At 42.7% G+C, this 22,205-nt stretch overlaps 2 protein-coding genes across 3 annotated transcripts; both read right to left on the bottom strand.

Moving 5' to 3' along the window:
- Positions 1-292: 292 nt before the first annotated feature.
- Positions 293-9,197, bottom strand: LOC118214745 (very long-chain acyl-CoA synthetase-like). Of its 2 annotated transcripts, XM_035394929.1 has the most exons (11): positions 8,141-9,197; positions 6,195-7,769; positions 5,700-5,909; positions 5,318-5,476; positions 4,805-4,929; positions 4,018-4,212; positions 3,229-3,319; positions 2,656-2,854; positions 1,845-1,942; positions 1,364-1,494; positions 293-1,130 (listed from the first exon to the last, which is right to left on the bottom strand). In XM_035394929.1, the coding sequence occupies exons 2-11, from the start codon at positions 6,676-6,678 to the stop codon at positions 954-956; spliced, it is 1,869 nt and encodes a 622-aa protein (XP_035250820.1). In that variant the 5' UTR covers positions 6,679-7,769; positions 8,141-9,197; the 3' UTR covers positions 293-953. The 2 variants fall into 2 exon arrangements, with proteins under 2 accessions (XP_035250820.1, XP_035250821.1); XM_035394930.1 differs by lacking the exon at positions 5,318-5,476.
- Positions 9,198-9,320: 123 nt separating this feature from the next.
- cat (catalase) lies at positions 9,321-22,107 on the bottom strand. Its single transcript, XM_035394931.1, has 13 exons — positions 21,941-22,107; positions 20,614-20,785; positions 19,801-19,911; positions 17,846-17,976; positions 16,426-16,530; positions 16,177-16,302; positions 15,638-15,829; positions 15,141-15,293; positions 14,599-14,737; positions 13,987-14,117; positions 13,594-13,701; positions 13,396-13,479; positions 9,321-11,744 (listed from the first exon to the last, which is right to left on the bottom strand). The coding sequence occupies exons 1-13, from the start codon at positions 22,004-22,006 to the stop codon at positions 11,682-11,684; spliced, it is 1,581 nt and encodes a 526-aa protein (XP_035250822.1). The 5' UTR covers positions 22,007-22,107; the 3' UTR covers positions 9,321-11,681.
- Positions 22,108-22,205: the final 98 nt, after the last annotated feature.

The following is a 22,205-nucleotide window of genomic DNA, read 5'->3' as shown; positions in this document are numbered from 1 at the left end:
AAATGACATACATTACCCTCAAATGCATGAATTCATTTAGATTTCTGGGGGGCGAGGGGATGTACAAACTTGACCACAAAACATAACATTAATCAGGATCAAAATTAGGTTAAACCCTTACTGAAATAGAATACACTGAAATTTATTGTAAATATGATGACCTTTTTGAAAAATGTATTGATAAATATATTTCAAAGCAATGTAGTTAATAAAAAAGTGGTATTCCTGAAAATGGCAATAATATGTGTATATATTGTCTATATGTTGTGAATGATTGCAGTACCAGTTCTGATCTCGATGAATACATTTTATTTAAATATAATGCTGAATATAAGGGTAAGGTTAAGGTTCGAAAATGAACTATGACCTGCTCTGATTTGGGAAGGGCCACACCAGGGGATGTAATTCTCTCAGGGTTTTCCATAGTTTCTGTTTTACAGAAGTGTACTAAGTGTACTATGTATATTTTTATGTTTTCATCAATAAATAAGAGCAAGCATAAAACTGTCTCAAATGTCCCCATTTTGCAGGTCCATTTTGAATGGTTGTATGTCATTTAATTCACATCAAAACACTAATTTACTTATACATATGTATGTATATATACAGCTGAACATATTATGCTGAACATATTATGCATAATACTTCAGAGAAATACTGCATTAGGTGTAAAAACAAACATTTCTAAACATCTGTTTCACATAAATGCCTTTATAATTTGGTAATAACAGGTTATGACAGGTAATTCACTTACAATTTTAGAAACTTGAACAGACACTTACATCTCTAAGATCAGCAGAAAAATCTCCAGGTAAATGTACATCACATTACATTACAATGACTTAGGAGACAATCTTATCCAGAGCGATGTACAGACGATACAGATATTGATCGAATATAGATTCTCAGGACTTGATGGACCCTGATCCTTACTCACAAAACCCAGCTCATTTTCACAGCTTAATGCTGCCTGACTCTATGGAATGGAAAATCTCCTGGGTCATCGGCACATAGCTTTTTTCCTTGTCGTCCAGAAAGTAGAGCGGGTCAGGGACAGCAGATGGACAGAAGCCCTCTTCCACCAACTTTACTTTCATCTGCTTGAATGTCCCAGTCACGTCCAAGGAATCCTGACATCGGAGGAAAAAAAACAAAAAAAAATAAGGTTCATTCAAGTAGTTAATTATTTGTTGGAAACCATTAAAAATGAACCTGTTGCCTAAATTGGGCCCTGAGGTAGGGGTTGTGTTCATAATTCTACATACTTCATAAGGAAGCACACACTCTGTTAATTGTGTTACTTTTACATTATGTAGATAAAAACATCTTTCAGGAAAAGACAGGCTAACCAGATTAGCATTACCTGGATCCTTATGAAGCGTGGACGAGCGTAGGCAGGCAGGTAGCTGACGACTTGGCTGAAAACGCTGTTTGGGTCAAACTCTGCTCCTTCTTTCAATGTGACAGCTGCCATTCCTATCCTGCCCTCATGCCCTTGGAGAAGAAATGCACTTTAGCCCCCTTCTGGCAGGATTAAAGGGGAACACCACTTCAGTGTTATTAGTAATAAATGTTTTTTGATACTATGACTAATGAGCCAGTATGCTGTACATACACATTGTGATTTGTGTTCCATTACTGTACTGTACTGTACTGTGCTGTGTGTTCCTCTTGTGCCCCGTAAGGGTCTGTATGTTACTCTTGAGTCTGGGTAATAAATAAGCGAGGTTTCGGCAATATATAAATCTTCACTAATGATGATACAGTGATAGTGACCAGACCAATTAACACACATGGAGCTCTGGCAAAGACCCTGTCCTCTGTAATAAGCAGAAGTTGCTTACCTGGCACACTGACGCCGTACACGTTGGCTTCCTGGATACAGTCGGCCGTGACAAGGACATCCGAGACTTCAGTGGTGGCCACATTCTCCCCCTTCCACCTGCAGGACACGACAGTACCCAGCTGCTCACAGGAAGTGAATTTTCACAGCAAATTTCAGTACATTTTTTCAGGAAGTATTTCTACACACAGACGTCACTGTGTGGAATAGCTTGCCAGGTTATGTAGTAGGGGCAGAAACTCTGAGGATTTTCAAGACCAGGCTTGACATGGTGCTAGATATTATCTAGTTTTACATATACAGTGCACACTCGGTACCCTTTAGTGGTAGCAACACGGTGAGCATTGTTGGGCTGAATGGCCCGTTCTCATCATTATTTGATCTTATATTATGTTATGTTACGTTATATTTATAAGCTTAGTGGTCACACACTGCTCAGCGAGCACATGGTTAAACTGAACCTCTGTTCAGGAAACCGAAGTGTAAAGAAAAACACAGAGCAGAGAACTGAAGAGACAATTGACTGTTGGCAAAACTGATTGCCAATGGGGTGAGACAGTTTTACTCATTTCAAGATTTGCCAATGGGGTAAAAAAGTCACTTTTCAAGCAATAAGTAACTTCAAACAAACTAATATTTTCTATGTGAGAGAAAAAATAAGATTTTAAGTCACATTACAAGACTAAAACGCTTGTTAAAACAGGCTATTTTCTGCAGTACGAGGGGTGATATTGTTAAAGTCAGTCCAGTAGCTTAGCGATGTGAGGCAGAGGCTGAAACCCTTGAGGCGGGATTTCTGGAGGCAGGTGTACCTGAACGTGTCCCCGACACGATCCTGAAAGTAGATGAAGCCAAGGTGGTCGAACCTCAGCAGGTCTCCGCTGTTGAAGTACAGATCCCCTTTCTGAAAGACGTCCCGCAGCTTCTTCTTCTCCGTCTGCTGCAGGTTTCCCGCGTACCCCAGGAAGGCAGCTGTCGTTGTTATCCTGGACACCAGGAGCCCCGTCTCCCCTTAAATAAATCAAATCACACACCGGTTTTCATTACATGAAGCCATCATTTCTCACACTTAGGGTTGGGTATCGTTTAGATTCTATCGATTCCGATAACGAATCCTATTCTGCTTATTGAATCTGGTTCTTATCGAATCTTGTTTCTGATTCTTGTCATATTGTTTGAGTGCAAAAATAAACAAAAATGTGTCGCACGCAAAAACCACCTTTATTTTCAGTAGATTGAGGCAGCCATAAAAAGTAGTGTCATTTTGGTAAAAAAGTAAAACAAAGTAAAATTAAATAATGAAAAAGAAATCGGTGTCCTCTCGCATTGAGGAATTGCATGTACTGCAGCTGAACCTGAGTTCATCAAAAAGAGGACAAACTGACCTTTGGCGACTTCAACGCACAGCCCCCTGTGGTCTCTCACTGGCTCCTCCCTCAGCATATCGTATTTAAGCAGTGCATAGGGGAATGCTTTCTGCAGCACACAAAATACAATCAGATGTTAAGCCATGTTAATGTGCACGTGATGGTAATTAGATCATTAGCAATAGGTGTTTTGGTTATGCCTACTGATTTATAAATTCAGCTGTTAAAGCGACAATGTTTGTGCTATGCCCTGATTAAGGCCATGAGGGTACTAAGCATAAGCAGTAGCCCATTTTGCCTCCTGTGATTTTTAAAAATCTCCTTGGGATATGGTGATTTAATAATGGATTTTTAATCATTTGATGAGTAAGTTTTTTTTCTTCAAAATTCTATGTCAGTGTTCTACAACACCACTGCTTTCAATTACCAGCAAATATTTTTACATCAGCATTATAATGTTCAGTGAAGAACATTCCAAATGCTGATTTATTTGAATCACAACATTCTGAAGCTCCCTCTTGCATATATAGCACTTTATGTATTTATTACTTCTAAGCTACGTATTAACGGCAACCATTGGTTGTTACTCTAATGACCTGACAAGATATGCATTGCCTTTTTGTTCCATAAACATTATACAAGTCTTTATATACAAGCCTTTGTGCGTAATCAGTTAATGGAAGAGGAGGCCCAAAAGCATATCATATGTTCATCAACCAGCGGAAACCATGTGATGAAATAATATCTAAAGAGCAAGTGAAGAATAAGCAAGTGAATGTGAATTGTGAACAATACTGATTATTCTACCCTGTGGAGAAAATTCACACATCCAACGGCACCGATCTTCCCAGTGTAGTTAATGAAGTTGATGTTCCCTTCAGTGGACGCATAGAGTTCCATCACCCTGATGCCGCCGAATCGATTCAGGAATTCCTTCCAAACATCTGCCCTGGCCCCATTACCAATAGCAAGTCTCACTCTGTGGTCTCGGTCATTGTCTCTCTGAGTGGGTGAAAAAGTATGCCAATGTTTCAGTGAATCATCGCAAATAACTAATAAACCAATAAAGAACGAGGGACAATGATGACATTCAATGCACCACTTGAGTTCTACTAACGTTTTAAACATTGGATTATTACATCAAACAATTAAGACTTGGTTTGATTTCTTCTGAGGGCATAAACCCTATCCAACCACAAGACAGAGGGAGAAACACCACAACTCTGTTGTTCCAAAACTCCTGACTTTATTTACACTCAAGACCTGTTAACAGTTTATTATCAGCAGAAGTAGAAAAACTTGAGTATTTATTCGTACCATCTTTGAGATTATTTTTAGTTATACGTACCACTTACACAACACAGGCCACAGCCTAATGTTCAGACAGACTGCTATACTACACCAATGCATTTCACAAATGAGTTCAAACAGGCTTCAAAATAACCTAACAATTAAATTAATAATACTGAGCAAAGTATACTGACATAGATTGGTCAATTTGGTCAGCCCCCTTAGTGCAAGAACAACTTATCACCAGTGATCACCTGCAACTACCCATATGGTACTTCAAGACCCTGACTGGAGGTGAAAATACCTTTGGTGTATTGCAGAGATAGCGCATGATTTCCCCTATGTACTGTATCACTGTAACATCGTACTTCCTGACATCATCCCAAAACTGAGAGGCAGAAAACTTCCTCTGCAAAACAACTGTCCCACCTACAGAGACAAAAGAGAGTTGCCAATCATTCTTCCTGAACGGAAGACAACAGAACATTACATTTTAACATTTGGTAGACGTGTCCATCCAGAGTAAACTGTGCAATTTTGGTTATGTACCTTGCTCAAAGGTTCAATGGCAGTGCCCCGGCTGGGAGCCAAACATAAAACTTTTGATTTACAGCCCAATTCCCCATTGGATCGAGTGCCTTAAACATACAGAGTTTTTTCAAAGTACACAATTGTCTCACATCAAATTTGTAGAGCAGTCTAAAAGCTGGATTTTGACATTCTAATGATTTACCTTCACGCATAAGTATTTCTGTAAAGTAGCCACAATTCAACTGTATTAGAAAGATTTTAAAAAGACGATTGGCTTTCATCATACCCCTTTCAATAGCACCAGTACACCCAATCAGAAACCCTGCAATGTGATACAGAGGGAGAGTGTTGTAGACCACGTCATCGGCGGTAACACCAGCGATGGCCTGGACGAAGGACGCGGCCCACAGCCTTTGCTGACTGATCACTGCAGCCTTGGGGAGACCTTGGGGAATCAGTAAGGCGCATAACCGTTTATTAGCAGGCGTGCGAAGTGTTAACAGCGTTTTAGCATCCAACGCTATTAGCAAATGCGCCAATATTCACGCTAGAGCTAGAGCTGTCAAACAATACCAACCAATAATTTATATGCACGTATTTGCTATATATAAAGTGAAAGAGAACATTAGTCGAAGCCCTTTCTGAATAGAAAAATAATGTTGCATTACCCGTTGTGCCAGAGGTGTATATGTACAGCGCAGGGCTTCCCACTGTCACGTTAGACCGCAGCGCCGGTGACAGCGGCTCATCCGAGGCCTGGTCGATCTTGTCGGCGAGACTCTCCATACCCTCAGTGTCACACTCATCGGCGAGGAGAAAGACTGAGACATTCTCCTCGCGCAGGGTCGGCAGCACTTCTTCAACCGCATCTTTTAATTCTAATTAATAAAAAAATTATGCTGTAATATTAATACAAGGAGTCGTTATGCATGTAAACCATAATTTGTATGACACACATTAAAATTAGTGTTAAATAAATGCTAGAATAATATTTGTATTTACAGGGTTTGGAGACTTTGCTCTTATGCATCCATGTAAAAAAAACTAGGGCAGGTTCACAGTAGTGAATAAAATGTTCTACATGTAACTGTACAGCTGTAGCTAGGTTTGTACTAATTCCAGAACTATAGTGAAGGTACCGTACCGATTGGACGCCTCCCTACCTGCAGCCACAATAAGGACGTTTGCTGCGCAGCAGGAGAAGCAGTGCAGAAAGGACTTGGATCTGACGTTGTAGTTCAACAATGCCGCAGCACATCCTATCTTAGACAAACCGAGCCAGATCAACAAGTAAGATGGTTCGTTCCCCAGGAAAAGCGCGACAGTGTCCCCCTCTTTCAAACGCGCGTGCTCCAACAAACTTCTGGCAACTTTGTTGCTCTGTTTGTCGGCTTCCGAGTAAGAGAACGTTTTCCCCTCAAAAACAATGAATGTTTTGTTGGGGTGTTTCTGTGCCGCTTCTAAAAAACAGTCTAAAATTGTGTAGAAGGGTTTTTTCTTTAGAAATTCTCCCATACGCACCCGAATCCTGATGACTCTAAAAATGTACAGAACATCCTTCGCAAAGTACGGAAATCTATATTTCAATAAACCCAACAGAAGCAAAATAACAGCCAAAGCGGCCGAACACATATGCAATGTATGCATGCTGTCGGTCCGCGAGGGTGCAAAGATTCCTACGGTGTAATGTTCTGTAGAGGCGTTGCTTGGTTATGTAACGGTTATTCGAGGGCGCCCAATCCGGGGCTGTATAGAGCTTGTAAGTGTAAACGTCACCAAGCCACTCCCCTTGTTTTCCCGTAAATGTGCCAATGGGAAAATGAATGGGGCAATTTCCAATAAGCGATGTTTTTAGTTACAAGTCGGAACCAGTTAGCTATTGGTATGCGGTACTCATGGCATATATGACTCATGAGGCCAGTGAGAAATTCAGTTGACTTGCCATGTGAGAAACGGTTTTCCCCGTCCGTTGATGGCTATACATGAATGCGCTCAGGAGGTCGTCCTGACGAGTCTCCCCGAACCACTGCAACTTTTCCCTTTTATACCCAAAGATTAAAGCAAAACCCAAGTCATCAAATGAACACTCAACCATAACAAAACTGTACAGTTAATCAACGATCCTGCCTGCACTATGTCTGTGAGCATACCACACCGGATTAACCTTTGTATCTGGCAGGGTGCGGACCCTTAGGTATCAAGAACTTTAGTCAGCACCCCACCTCGAAAGACACAAGCTTGTTCCCCATGACACTGCCTTTCCAACAATACAAAACATGATTACATTATAATATGGAGAACCTATGGCTTACATAATACTGATCCAGTAGGATGTTTTGCAACTGAGCACTGTCTCTTCATCACACTTGCTTACTCCCTGTCAGAGCAGTAGAGTCAGTTTTCCTCTGGGGGTCTGATAAGGGGCACACTTCTGCAAACCACCATACAGGCTAAACGTGAAGTTTAAATATAGACCAACAGGTCTGACTTTGACAACTGTGGGACTAAATAGACTTACTTTTTTGTTAATAAAACTCAAAAGTAACTTAAATATCCTGTTAGCACTAGTGGATTCCTTCTAGTTCAGTATTTTAGTATAATTTCCTTGAGCCTATTTGAGTATACTTGATGTACTAAAAGATGCAAAGTAGTTCACGTATAAGCCTAAGTACATTTTCCTGAAGTGTATAATAGTTCAAAAGTGAACCATGAACCATTCTCATTTTCAGTGTTACGACCTTGTGGTGTGGGGATGGCTGGTTTAAGCAGCCACACCTGCCCTGGGTCAAGCTAATTGGACCTGGCCAATTGGATAATTGGTTGAGAATTAGATAATTGGCCAGGTCTAATTGGACCCAGGAACAGGAGTGGCTGCACCTGTGCGTAGTGAGGTAATCACTGCGCACAGGTTAAATCTGCCATCCCCACCCACACCAGGGAGCTCTCTGTCATGACAGGGTTTAACATCTGCTCATTTGGCTATACCATCTTGCCAAACCCTCGTGGAATAAATCTGGACTGCTTGAACATCGTCTCCCTGTGTCTCTGTGCTGGAGGGCCCCAAAGAAAGCCACTTCGGTGGCCTGTGGCAGGCGTGTTTGCCACAGACCTGTTCTAGGGTCAGACCATAACAGGATGTATGATAAGGGAAATGAGTGGGGAATGGGTAAGGGAAATCTACTGCACACCCATGAGTAAATCTGGTCCTTATCTGCATGTCCAGAACCAACTAAAACATGACTAGTCTTCAAAGGTTTACTGGGCATGGGGCAGCTTTGCTGAGCTTCAAACCAATCAGTCTGCAGTCTGAGAACTAAATGTCTGAATCACGTACCCCCAACAGAGATTTAAAATTCCACCCAGCCTTACCTTCACAAATAAAGCAAAACACCATAATAGTGTCCCGATGGAAGGATCTGTAGTTCAGCTGGGGACACACTAACTAACCGGAGCACTATACGGCAAGCAGAGAGCAAAACAAGAGTCTAGGTCCAGAAAGAGCGAATGGCCAAACACACACAAAATCCAATCAGCAAACAAAGCTGAGGGGCTAGGGGAGAATCGGAATTGAATAAAAGAACGAATGGTCAAACACAAAATCACGGGGCAAACTCATTAATGAGCAGCTTTTCACTGAACTAGTTTGAAAATGAGCCTGCATGACTGAGTTGGGGTTCTCTTTTCAGCCCCCTAGAGTTTTCAGTCAACGCATGATTCTGGTTCTCATTTGCTAGGAACTTAAGTCAGTGAACAAGAACGAGAGCGAGAATGAGAACGAGAGTCTGAAGTCAAAACCAGTCACTGCGTGGCTCCCACTCTGGTTTGTGGGAGTCTGAACAAGACCAGTGAACAAATCCAAGAGTGAATCCTTTGGGAACCAAGTCAAATGATTTGTGTCCCTGAAAATAATGGTAATGCCCACCAGTACATACATCCAGCACTATCCCAACAAGCTTCTTCTACTGGCCGCATGCTTTTCAGATACAGCCCACAAAGAAAAAAGGGTCACGCCCAGGAACATCCAAAACACTTTTTTACAATAACAAATATAGGCAGACAGGCACGGAATGGACAGAAGTGAACACACACAGATTGCCAGTGCATCATAGTAATGATTGAGTACGGCTGTTGTATATTTTCAAGTTGAAAACCTTGCATAGTATACCTTTAATTCTTGAAATTATCCCCTGTATACTAAATGGCACAGTGTTTCCCACTGGAATGTCCCAAATAGACTTTAGATTAATCACACAAACAGACCAAAAAAAAAACAAGCAGAATGTCAATCGTTGGAAAGAAGAAACGTTTATTAGATTTCAACATTTTTTTAAGGTTCGGTTGAAACAATTATGAATACATTTCATGCACAACGGCTCATATTCTCTTGTGAAATGGCCTACATTTGACCACACAAAAAATAAGCAAATACATAGTATTAATTTATTTTTTATTTCATATGCACAAATAGAATTAAGCTTGATGGCATTCGTAGTGCAACTGCCTATTATTAGAATAAAGAATTTCACTGAAGACAGACAGATGGAGGACAATTAGCCTCTAACGGCATATTTGCCACAATCTTAGCCGGCCGCGTAATATGAGTATATGATGGGATGTGAGGAACACATGAAATGCACTCGGGGCTCAACATGATTTTTTCCCCTCATTATTTAAATGCTGTATGGTTAAAGTGCAAAACAAAGCATCAACTTGGATTGCAGGCTACCACCACAGTGTGGTAAGAGCGTTTGTTTCACACATGTTAATGGACTGGAAGGGAATTTCAATTCGGGCAGATTTTATTTTATTACTATTATTCTTTTTATGTGTCCTTTCATTTCTTCCGCTGTAGACACACGCACACAAGGCTAAAGGGTACGGTCAGGAGAGCCAGTAAGGTTTTATTCATTTATTTTTTTGCACAACAGGAACAGGTTTGCCACTGAGACGCACTTATCAGAGAACAGGTGTTATAAAAGGAAAGGCGTGGCTGGCGTACAGTGCTTGGACGTAAGCAAAGGCTGATTGACATGGAACACAGCAAGACCCATGAAACATGTCAATCACCCATGTCAATGGGTGCTGGAACCACCAATGGGGAGAGAGGCTTCATGAGCTCTTAAATGGGCGGAGCCACTGTTGGCTGAATGAAGCGCAAGCCAAATCAAGACTTTGTTCTCCATTGTAAAACACTACTGACCAGTTTAAGACCAATGAATAACTCCACTCCTATCTGAGGTTTACAAAGCTTCTTCTCTCATCGGTAGCTGAAATCAAAATCAGAAGCAATGTAGATCAATCAGTATTCACATAATTCTTTACAATTTCCGGATATTACACAAATTCCTTTTCGGAATGCAGTCTTTTTATGCACACAAAAACCAAGTCTTGAAAAGCCTCAATTGGACGTGTTCCAACTCATTTAGCAAACAATTATCTTCCAATGCATGTAATCACTAATTAGAGTGACAAGAAATTCAGAGTGGTTCCATGATTTTTATTGTTTAATTTCTGAATTATGCACTAGTCAATTTGTAATAAACATGGCACGCAACATCTGCCCTAAGAGCATCTAGAAGTACTGGCTCCTCTACTAAGCGGGACTTTAATCCAATCATGGCAACAGTTTGTGTTATCACTGCTTGGAACAAGCTAACAGGGACCTAAACCCATCTTACGTTTTTGCTGTGTGTATGCTGCCAAAACACTTACATATTATTTTGACTGGTGAATAAAACCATTAAAAAATTTTTTTAAAATAAAATAAAAAAATTAAAAAAACCTGAAATCTCAAGGAATTATGCGAGCATTGAATCAAAATCATCATCTTCAAGAGCGAAGCTAAGGGTAACGTATAGCTTGATATAATAGCTTATTTGCCAAATAGCAAAGGTTAGATTTCACTCTGCCAGTCTGCGGGAATAAGATTTTGATATTATTGAAGAGAGTTATTGTTACAGAATGTCAGTGGCTTTCAGGAGTACATTCCATTCTTTATTTAATGACAGTAAGGCAATGGTGTCCAGGATAGCTGAGCTTCATTTGGTACAGATCCCCATCATAGTTAAGTCACACTCTTAATGTAAACAGTTTCAAATCACACACTGAAATATACTCCCTACTCACGTTTGGTAAGCCTTGTTAGTAGAGCCCAAGTGCTCCGAGTATAAATGAGATTACCCTCTCTTTAAAGGCACGCAGTCCACTCGCAGAGACAATCACGTACGCAAAATGGAACTCGGGGTAGGAATCAGTTGGAATGCCAGGGTTACAAAATATGTGGGATTAAAAAACGAATCTAGGCCAGTTTCAGTCTTACTACAGCCAAAAAAGTGCATCAGACAGCAGATCTGGGTTTGTTTGCTTGGAATCCACTAAACCTGGCGCGCGCACACACACACACACACACACACACACACACGCACACAAAAGAAGAAGAGAAACGAGTGCTTGTGCTTGGGGAGCAGCGGGGGGGGGGGGCGGGTTAGAGGCATGGCTTCTCAGCTGAGGAATAGAAAGTAAGTGCAATGGGAGCGGGGGGGGGGGGGGGGTAGAGGCATGGCTTCTCGGCTGAGGAATAGAAAGTAAGTGCAATGGAAGCAGCAGGATTTTTGGGGCACTAGAACCCTCTTCAGCTGCACGGACTCGGCTCACATCTTTGAGGAGGCGGCCATGGCTGAAGCCCCGCCCCTGGTGTACACTCGTACAGCGTTCTGTGGGGGACAGACAGAGAGGTAGAGAGAGAGGGATGAAGGAGGAGAGAGAAAGGGAATTATAGTTAAAATAAAACATGGGGGTAGGGAGGAAGAGAGAAAGGGGGGTGCAATGTTGTAGTGGTGGACTTGGAACAGAGTTCACATTGTTACATCATACATTCAGTTCGGTCAGAGTTGTGTAATTCAAAGTAAAAACGGTTAAAGTGCCAGAGATAAAGGACTAATTGGGAGGAGATTATGAATGAACTCATTCCGGAACACTGAAAATGCAGTTCTCGGGAATTTCCTGATTCATGGAAGCAATCAACAGTGGTCCCAGTGCGACCGTCATAAGCAAGCCAGTGCGCAGTTAATGTGCAGAGTGGAGTAAGTTTACATATGACCTCACAACCGCAGCAGTCAATCTATTAGATCATCTACAGTTTGATTTTAAAGTGTGTAGGACAACCAAGGAGGCTATCCTTCCTGTCCAATACAATTATTTTCACCCCCTGAAAAACATCTGCAAATCGAAACCTTGGCACCTTTTCTATGTGGCAAGAAGTGAACTTATTTTACAAGAAAAACTTTTAATTTTAATTTTTTATTTATTTCTGTTGAGATATTACCCTCTTTCAGCATGTGTGAATTTGCCAGTTGTGTGCAAACACTGAACTCTAATTCAGCTCTTAAAAGAGTTAAAATGCACTCTGATGATAGAAAAATCTCACTTTTCAGCAAACATCTGCTTAAACTGGCCAAAAATCATGTTTCCCCTGCAGAATCCCATCAATTCATTTTTTTAGAGGATCAGTGCTATGCGATTCCTGTTGAGTAGTGCTACTCACAATCTAAGGTTGCACAATTTGAAATCAGCGTGTCAATCAGTGATTTTGTTGCAACAGACATATTTTGCACGTTTTCCTATTTGTGCACCTACTAAGAGTCTAAATATGTAGGACGGAGTGTAGCACAGTGGGTAAGGAACTGGGCTTGTAACCGAAAGGTCGCAGGTTCGATTCCCGGGTAAGGACACTATCGTTGTACCCTTGAGCAAGGTACTTAACCTGCATTGCTTCAGTATATATCCAGCTGTATAAATGGATACAATGTAAAATGCTATGTAAAAAGTTGTGTAAGTTGCTCTGGATAAGAGCGTCTGCTAAATGCCTGTAATGTAATGTAATGTACATTTTCATAACTAGTACCCAACTGATGTTAACTAAAATGCTTCCTAAGGGCTGCACAATATATTCAATCATGGTTTTTTTTTTAAAGCTTAGTAATAACCGCTACCATGGGGCATATAGGCAAGGTTTTGTCTTTTCCCCCCTCCTTTATCATACCTAATGCAGTAGTAAACAACCAAATATCAGAAGCCATGTGAATTACTTTCAGGAAAAAAATAAAATAAAATACTGATATCATGAGTGCTGATAAGACAGCCAATCAGCAGCAAGGCCTTGCAGCTTCCATGTGATTGAAAAAACAAATCACATAACATAGAAGCTGTACAACCTTGCTTCTGACTGACTGTTTTATCAACACCCATACACCCGTACCTATACGGCCCACTGTGGGGGTTATTCTTATTACACTTGAAAAAGTGCACTCTGATGTATCGTGCTGCCTCTGATGCAGGTGTACGGGTATGGAAGGCCAGCTTTACCTGCTGGGCCTCTGCATTGTACTTGTTGAGCAGGTCCTGCACTCGGTTCCCATAGTCTGGGTGGACGGCCATCAAGTTCTGCACCTGGAGGAAGGCAAGCAGAACAGGGATATGTGACCGCCCCCTGGTGGTATGGAGGTGGCTACCATGATGATGATGATGATGATGATGATGATGGGGGCGGGCCACAGGACTGACCATGCGTTTCTGGATGAAGAGCTGTGCCCCTTTCAGGTGTCCAGCCATGTTCTGGCACAGCCTCTGCCGCTCCTCCTCATTCAACACCTGGGTGAAGAAGGTCCGCACCTGCGCCCAGGTAACAACTCGTTAGACCTAACAAGGTCATGTGACCCCACAGCACAAACAGACCCCTGATCTACCAATCACACATGCAGTACAGACAGGTCTGACAGGTCCACTCAACGTTTACCTTCCAGACCAGCACGAGGTTACACTGTATGACACCTGCCTATCAGGTTGTGTTCATAACACCTTGTTTAACATCAGCTCACAGTTATGACTGAGCAATGGAGCCTTTCCTCAGGACTCCTTGTTTAAGGTGGTGATGCAGTGTGGGTGGAGCTCTGGTACCTGCGTGACGTTGTCTTCGTCGGCGCTGTTGTAGCGACCCACATCGGGGGACACCTTGAACTTGGACTCCATAAAGCGGGGCTGCGTATCCGGGGCGCTGAAGCTGTTGGGGTAGTAATTAGGGGCTCCACCTGGTGGACAGAGAGTGCAATAGCAAACGGTTGTTTAACAGCATACATTTACTTTCAAACTTGCCATGTTAGACACATGTTCATTTACTAAATGTTTAAACAATGTTTTTATTTTTTAACCTGGGTCATTTAGTATTTCCTAGTTCCAGAATACTGTAGTGTAGACAGAGACCTGCTGTAAACCTGCATAATAAACCTCTTAAACACTGTCGCCTGAATAACAAACCCACTGAACCACATGGCCTATATATTACACTGTCTACACACACACACACACACACACACACACACACACAAACACATATACAGAAACACAAACACGCACATGCTAGGGTGACATCTGTTCCCCCAAACAGCTGCAAACACACACACACACTCAAACGCTCACACACACACACACACACACTCAAACGCTCTCACACACACACACACACACACTCAAACACTCACACACACAGGCATCAGCTGCCAGTGCCCTCACCCTGGTTGTCGAACATGCACATGGGCCCATCCCTCTGGTAGTTAGCCACTCGGGTCCTGAAGGGGCAGTTGACAGGAAGCTGCAGGTAGTTGGCACCCAGACGGTGCCGGTGGGTGTCCGGGTACGAGAAGAGGCGGCCCTATGGGACAGGGGAGTCACAATTTTCAAATGCTCAACTAGTCATGCACGTCTAAACATTCCAATAGCATCATAGGGTTGCATTTAATAAAAAATAATTATATATATTTTTTAACACAATGAACAGAACCATAGATATAGTACGGTAGGCTATGATAGCATACACTGAAAGTGGTCATTAGTACATGGTGCACACTGCCATCTGGTGGCTATTTAAACGCCCTACACTACATTACTTGAGTGAAATACTACTGAACACGTGGAACGCAGGCAGATAAGACATGGAAAAAATGGCATGGCAAGGCAGAAGTGCGTTGGGGTATTTTGCACATCCTTACTGAAGGAAGACCGGATACGTGGGTGAGAACCCAAACAGGCGCGCAGAGACGAGAACGCATCCTCACCTGCAGCATCTTGTCAGGGCTGGGTTCAATCCCCGGGGGCATGTTGCTAGGGTCGAAAGCCAGCTGCTCCACCTCAGCAAAGTAGTTGATGGGGTTGCGGTTCAGGACCATCTTGCCCACAGGGATGAGGGGGTAATCTTTATGGGGCCACACCTAGTGGGGGGGTGTGGGGGGGGGAGGTGAGGAAAAAAAGTCATCACACCTCAAACACCTTCCCATGACCCTAAAACTTCAACACAGTTTCAGCCAGATGCCACATGAAATTATCAGTGAATGTGGACTTGGCTGCCCCCAAGTAAGACTATAGCAGTGCCTCATACCTGAATATTTTAAAAGTGTATAATAATAATAAGAATAATAAAAAAAGAAGAACATTTTTATCTGTATATTTCAGGGTACTCACTTTATACAGCAAAAAAAAGGCAAAATTCAAAGAAAAATGTTGCAAGAGAAATGCATGTAATCGAGTCTAGAAGTAATAAAGACAGCAGTAGTACCTTGGTCAGATCAAAGGGGTTAAACTGGAACTTCTCAGCCTGGTCAAAGGTCATGACCTGGATGTAGAAAGTCCAGGAGGGGAAGTTGCCGTTGGAGATGGCGTTGTACAGGTCTCGGAGGCCATAGTCCGGGTCGGTGGATGCCAGGCGGTCCGCATCTTCCACAGCAATGTTTTTAATGCCCTGGTCAGTCTGAAATGAGCGCGCTTCACCTCAGGCTTAATTCTGCACGGACACGGCCATTTCATGTGCATTATTGACAGGCAACAGATTAGAGGACATCACTGTACTGAGGCCTGGACACACAGCCCACAGACAGACCCCTTACTGGTAGGAAACAGACACTGGTCGCATTTCCATAACACTGTAGATTCACTCAGCACCAGCATACAAAACCAATGACACTGCCAAAGCCCTCACCACTGACCAGTGGCACAGCTATGACAAAAACACTCAACTGACTGACACTGCAGTGAGACTGATACACTCCCCCAGCACAAAGCCCAGGCGCATGCACGCACACACATACGCACAGTTACCTTGTAGTGGAACTTGCAGTAGACAGGGTGGCCCTCAGCGTTGACCAGCTTGAAGGTGTGAGAGCCATAGCCGTTCATGTGCCGGTGGCCGTCGGGGATACCGCGGTCGCTGAACAGGAAGGACACCTTCCCCGGGGGACAGGGAGACAGCGGTTAAACTGATCATATCTCCCCACACAGGACCTGGCTCATGCGCAGGCTCCAGAAGCAGCAGGACCACAGCAGGTCCAGAGCAGACGGGGGCAGTACCTGGTGCAGAGACTCGGGCCTCAGGCTCCAGAAATCCCACACCATGTCCGGGTCCTTCAGGTGCGTCTGCGGGTTGCGCTTCTGAGAGTGGATGAAGGAGGGGAACTGCAAACAGACAGGGCTGCTAATGTCACGTCAGGGCAGGCCATGCATCTGGTGGCTTATGACAGAAAGGCCACGTTTTTCACAACCTTAAACCGCCAAGCAGTACAGCATCGATTTCAGCACCCACAGCGACTTCATTTCATAAAGATTATGAAACATTATGTTGCAATACTATATTCTTGAAATAAAGGACACGACCAATTTCAGCACTTTTATTTCTAATTCATATTGGTTTTGTTTTTAGCTAAAGGAAAATGCACCCATGCTTATTACACACACAAGCACTAATATGTGCAAAATGAGAACAACACAAAATAGAGCAGGTACTTAAAGAAATATGTAGTGCAATATTTTTAAAAAGTAACTTCTTCAGTCATGACAAATTCTGCTCGCTTCTCCCTTCCCTTTGCTACTGCTATTTTGATTTGAGCCTCTTCATATGTACCGTCTCTCTCCCCTCACTCATCAATTCCAGAGGGAATGTACAGCTTTGGTTGTTTGTTTGAGCGGGGACCACACACAAATTGATTGCATTTCACGCAGTTGTCTTTGTGCCTTATTCCGACAGCATTTGCCGATCTGGCACTGTGTTTTCTTGCCAGGAGTGACGGGTGATGCTGCAGCCATGGCTGCTTTGGTGGATGCAGCTCCTGTCTTTGACTTCATGTAATTTTCATGCAGCTTGCATTCCAGGATCATGAAGTAATTCATCAGTAATTCCAGTGCTTCCCCTGGTCCCACTCTCTTGCGTGAGTTTGCCATCCTGTAGTCTATTCAGAGTTTATCCAAAGTTGACGTTTCAGTGAAAAACTGAAAGTATATTGGAGGCATTATCTCCCAAGAGATAAAAACCCTTCATTTCGATGACTAAAATGCCCATAATTATTGATCCCCATACTCAAGTCAATAATCAAAGTGAATCATCTTCATCAAACGATTGCAGTGAATTAATTTAATGCGATTATATATGCAAAATTAGTTTTGATAGTGCTTGACCCAGCAATTTGTATCAAAGCATCGTTGCTGAATAGAGTGTCAGAGGAGAGAGCAACCCATTTGCATCTGGGTATCAGCACCTGTTATCTATTATAGCAGGGGGGTTTTGTGAAGAAAATGGCACAAAATGCCTGTATTTCTTCAATTTTTTAGTTTTCTAACAAAGTAGTTATTTTAAGCCCAGCTGTTAAAGAAAAAAAGTCATGAAAGGAGGAGGACATTGCATTTGCGATGTTGGTGTAATTAGCATTTTAAATTCCAAACGCCCAATGGCTGTGGCCTTTCTAGTGTTAAACAGAGAAAGGCGCAGCTGACTCACCAGCAGGGCGTCTCTGATGAAGAAGATGGGCGTGTTGTTGCCCGTCAGGTCCCAGTTTCCCTCGTCTGTGTAGAACTTCACTGCAAAACCCCGCGGGTCCCGCACTGTGTCTGCAGAACCAGACTCCCCAGCTGCCCCACACACACACGCACGCACAAACGCACAGGCAGGCACGCACGCACGCACAAACGCACGCGCACACACGCACACACAGGGATAAAAATCAAGCGGTAAACATGTACCATACACACAAACAACACAGAGAAAAATAATAGCGGTTCTGTATAGAACCAAACATTCAGGATCCGACGCCATGTCGCACACGACTCGCACACTCGCTTCTTGCATCAAAAAACGGTCTAATAAATATTATTACTCATGTAAATGGTTCACTTTCTGACATCAGTCTTCATCAGAACACTGATTGCTCTTCAAACAGGACGATTTTAAACTTGCACCCAACGCCTCTCGTAGGTGGGCTCCTCCCACACAGACTTCAGAGTGGCTCATAAACCATACGTAATAATGTTTTACAATACATGGTAATAATACATATAATCTTTACAAAATAAAAAATGCACTGAAAACTAACACCAAATGACAAATCCACATATTACCCATAACCACATAAATCTGCTCAGAGCAGATATATCGAAACAAATCACCTTTAGAGACAGTCTAAAAAAAAAAAAAGAATAACAAACCCTTAAATAAAAAAATCCTTTAAAAAAGACTACCGGTCAATCAGTGAGCGAGCAAACGAGGGAATGAAAGAAAGAAAACGAATGCAAGCAGAAATTTTTTGACAAAATAACAAAACCAATCTTACAGGTCAACTTTCCAAATTATTTGCAAAATCCAGTATAACAGGACCAGGTCAAAACCTAGTATATGGTTGGACCTAACACACTTCATCCAGTCGACCAATGGTGTAACTTCATAACTCAGCCAACCAATGGTGTAACTTCATCACTCAGTCAGATCACTCAGTCACAGACATTTGCGGTTGTAGGGCTGGCCCGGCTGTTGCGGTCCAGCCAAAAAAATAAAAAAGAAACGTTGTGTATTATTAATATAATTTCACAGTTATTACTGATAAGAGCCACTCAGAGGCACTATAGGAGCAGTCTGGAAAGCGGCGTGTGAACCTGCCATGTCATTCAAGAGCCAGGGGGCGGGGTGGACTGTGGGGGGGTGTGGCATAAGCTTCCATCCCCCAACACAGCCTGGCATGATGACCAGGCACACTGCAGGTTTGGGTTAAAGATAGACACTGCTGTCTCAAGGCCAAATACGTGGCGGCCTGCACTGTGCAGATAATGCCAGCTCTGACCAGACTCCATGCATTCCTATGCGCTCTTACACAACAATTTGGGGGGGGGGGGCTGGCTCTCTACAAGGACACTGGTCATCACACACTGGTATGGTCAAAAGGTCCAAAGGGATCACAGTCCAGAACTGGGCTGGTAAACAAACCCATGCCACAGTTAGAAAAAGGCCTTCTGTTTGGGGACCATCTTTGTGCACTGTGCAGTGCATTTGCTATAGGTCAGAAAGCAACGCTTACCACATACCTTGGATTCAGACCTGGGACAAATACATCATTGTTTTGGATTCAACTACTTTTCTGTGCTTGTCTGATCTTGTCTGGTGTATTGGAACCAATGAAATACTCTCAAAAAGTGAAAACCCCACCTTCTGGTCATATTTGCAGGCTCAATTACACCAGGAAAGATCAACAGAGCACAGAAAAGTATTTGAATCCAAAACAAATATGCATTTGACCAAGGTCTGCTTGGATTGAATAACAAATGCCTAACGTTTTTCTTTTTTTTTTTTTAAAGGAGAATGAAACCGATTTAATTTACACAAGCATTAGTCTTAAACAGAAATTCAAAGACCAAGGCCCCAGATACTATAGTCCCAGCAAGCCTAATGTCTCACACTTAGCTTACCTACAGTAGAGAAACGCACAGCGATGGGTGTGGTCTTGCCCACGTGCTCAAACACTTTGGCCTTGCAGAAACGGGTGATGTCATGAGTAACCTCGAAGTATCCAAACGCACCTGTGAGGAGTGAGAAAACCAGCCCTTGGTCAATCTCCAGCACTATCACAGTCCAGTGCTGCAGTTTACTTGCTGCCCCCTGCAGATTTAGGAAGCTCACTGCAGTTAGGCCTTTCCACAGCGGATCCCATTCATAGGCAGGTGGACCACAATTAAAGACTGTTGACAAGTACAAGATATTGCGCCGTACCTCTGGTTGTGTCACACAGGTAAAGAATAATTGTGGAGAATAGTGGTGCAAGATGTGAAATTTGTCTTTCAAAGAAAACTGTTTGGGAATCACCCTTTCAGGCTACATACTCCCAAAGTCCAAAATGATGTTCCGTTTTCATTATTAGAGATGTTGCTGAAAAATTAACGGCTAGAGGCAGGAGCAGTGGGTGATCGGGAATTATGCCAGTAGTTAATAACCTGACCTACAATAGAACTCACACAAGGTAATTCCTTATGCAAGAGAAAACTTTAAACCTTCTCACATGATCAAAACCCAGATTTCAGTATAATCTTTTTTTTTTTTTTAACTCACTGCAAGAGATGTGGAAAAATGCAGCACAAGCTATTTATGAACAGGACGCTATTTATTGAGTCGACCATTATCAGGCATCCCAATCAGGTACTATGAAGGTCAATCAATTAATCTCAGTTATAAATCAGAAGCCATTGATTGGCATGGGACTGTCCAAGATGACCCCCCGGACTCACCAGCTCCCTTGGCGTGGACCACCCTCTCTGGGATGCGCTCCCGGTCAAAGTGCGCCATCTCGTCTGTGAACACCACATCCTGGACCAACAGAGGCCCCCGGGGGCCCGCCGTCTGCTCATTCAACTTGTCCCCAACTGGAACCCCTGCGCCAGTCGTCAGAGTCTCTGCTTTCTGACATAAAAGAGAGAGAGTGTTTTATGACAGAACAGGCCCCTGCAGGCACAACAAACAGCCAAAATTGCTATCCTACAGGACAGCACAATGCGTTTATTTGCAGGTAAATGTTCCGCAACTTTAACACACCAACACATTGTTATTTAAAAAGGAGTTGGAAAACTACATTTAAAATAACGTCTGGCTTTTTACCCTGCAATGGAGACTATCTTGCCCATTGCCCAGAACTCTAAAATTATGTAAGTGTGGACAAAGTTCAATACAAACAACAGCCCCAAGGCCAGCAGTAAATGCACTAATCATTCCCAAAGCTTCAGCACAGCCAGAACTGGCCCTAAGGTTTTGTGTGCCCCAAAGTGTAAGAACGTTAATCACATTTTAAAAATGCATTTAACTAGGGAAAAGGGTCTCAGATATGCTATCTGTCATCGTTATGTGGTTCTCAGATGTTTCAAAACAAATAGTTAGCTAGCCAAATTTCAGTCGTCTTTATCAGAAATCTGTGCCACTGTTACCTGGCTGGCTTGCTACAATTTATCTGCTAGCCTAGCTAATGTCAGTGAACGCATAAACACAACAAACACCGATTCCAAATAAATAGCTAATGTTGATAGTAATTAAATGTAACATACAATTCCATATATCCAACAAGCTCATTTTTTACACTAGCTGTGTGACTGACGCAAGCTGGCACGGCGCTGAAACGAAGTGTGGAGATAGATCTGGGTATGCGAGAATATTGACGCCCTTGCTTGCAGACCAAGTTACGCCGATCCGCCTTTCTTTTTTGTCGACCAAAATGAAGGTTGCTTCCATGACATACAACTAACGTTAGTCTAGCTAAAGTCTGCAAGATGGTTCTCTGTATCATGACAACAGAACATTACTGAATAATTTTAAACAACTTGCAAAACGTCTAAAAACGCGTTTTGGAGTTTTGCATTTAAAAACAAGAAATAAACAAAACAAAATGCTTTCAAAGTACAAGAATTCAGAGAATCTGCATACAACGTAGCTATCTCACAAACAAGGCGAACCACACACTGCGCAACCTTAGACGACCTCCTTGCTTGGCCTGTTTAGCTGCGCTACGTAGCATGCTCGCTAAAGCTACCCGAATACTCAAACACAAAAACTCGAACATTAACTTACCTGAGAGGTCCTACCCTCCTTCCATAATTTCATTTGATCGGTTGCTTTATCCCTGTTTTCAGACATCCTGGCAGCAGAAGCAATCAAAGCTAATAACGTTAGCTAGATAGACGGCAACAACGATAGACAAGCTACTTCTGTCATTAAAGGCGCTGTTGGTGAAAAGCTCTCTTTATAAACTCCTCCCCCATTTACACTCCTAGACTTCCCATTGGCTGCACGATAAACTGACCTACTTTCACGCTGAAGTCTGGAGGAAAAATGC

Source organism: Anguilla anguilla, chromosome 16 (assembly GCF_013347855.1).
Source record: "Anguilla anguilla isolate fAngAng1 chromosome 16, fAngAng1.pri, whole genome shotgun sequence".
NCBI classification, from domain to species: Eukaryota; Metazoa; Chordata; class Actinopteri; order Anguilliformes; family Anguillidae; genus Anguilla; species Anguilla anguilla.
This window is presented reverse-complemented; position numbering and strand designations above follow the sequence as displayed.

Bases quoted from the DNA above. Each gene is read 5' to 3' on its own strand.
- LOC118214745 (XM_035394929.1), bottom strand. From the start codon at position 6,678: ATGCATACATTGCATATGTGTTCGGCCGCTTTGGCTGTTATTTTGCTT. The intron at 4,930-5,317 runs GTATGATGAAAG...TTGTCTCTGTAG, and splicing joins TACTGGTGCTATTGAAAGGG to GTGGGACAGTTGTTTTGCAG. The intron at 3,320-4,017 runs GTAGAATAATCA...TGTGTGCTGCAG, and splicing joins GTGTGAATTTTCTCCACAGG to AAAGCATTCCCCTATGCACT.
- cat (XM_035394931.1), bottom strand. From the start codon at position 22,006: ATGTCTGAAAACAGGGATAAAGCAACCGATCAAATGAAATTATGGAAG. The intron at 17,977-19,800 runs GTAAGCTAAGTG...TGTGTGGGGCAG, and splicing joins TGTGCGTTTCTCTACTGTAG to CTGGGGAGTCTGGTTCTGCA. The intron at 13,480-13,593 runs GTCAGTCCTGTG...GCCTTCCTCCAG, and splicing joins TCTTCATCCAGAAACGCATG to GTGCAGAACTTGATGGCCGT.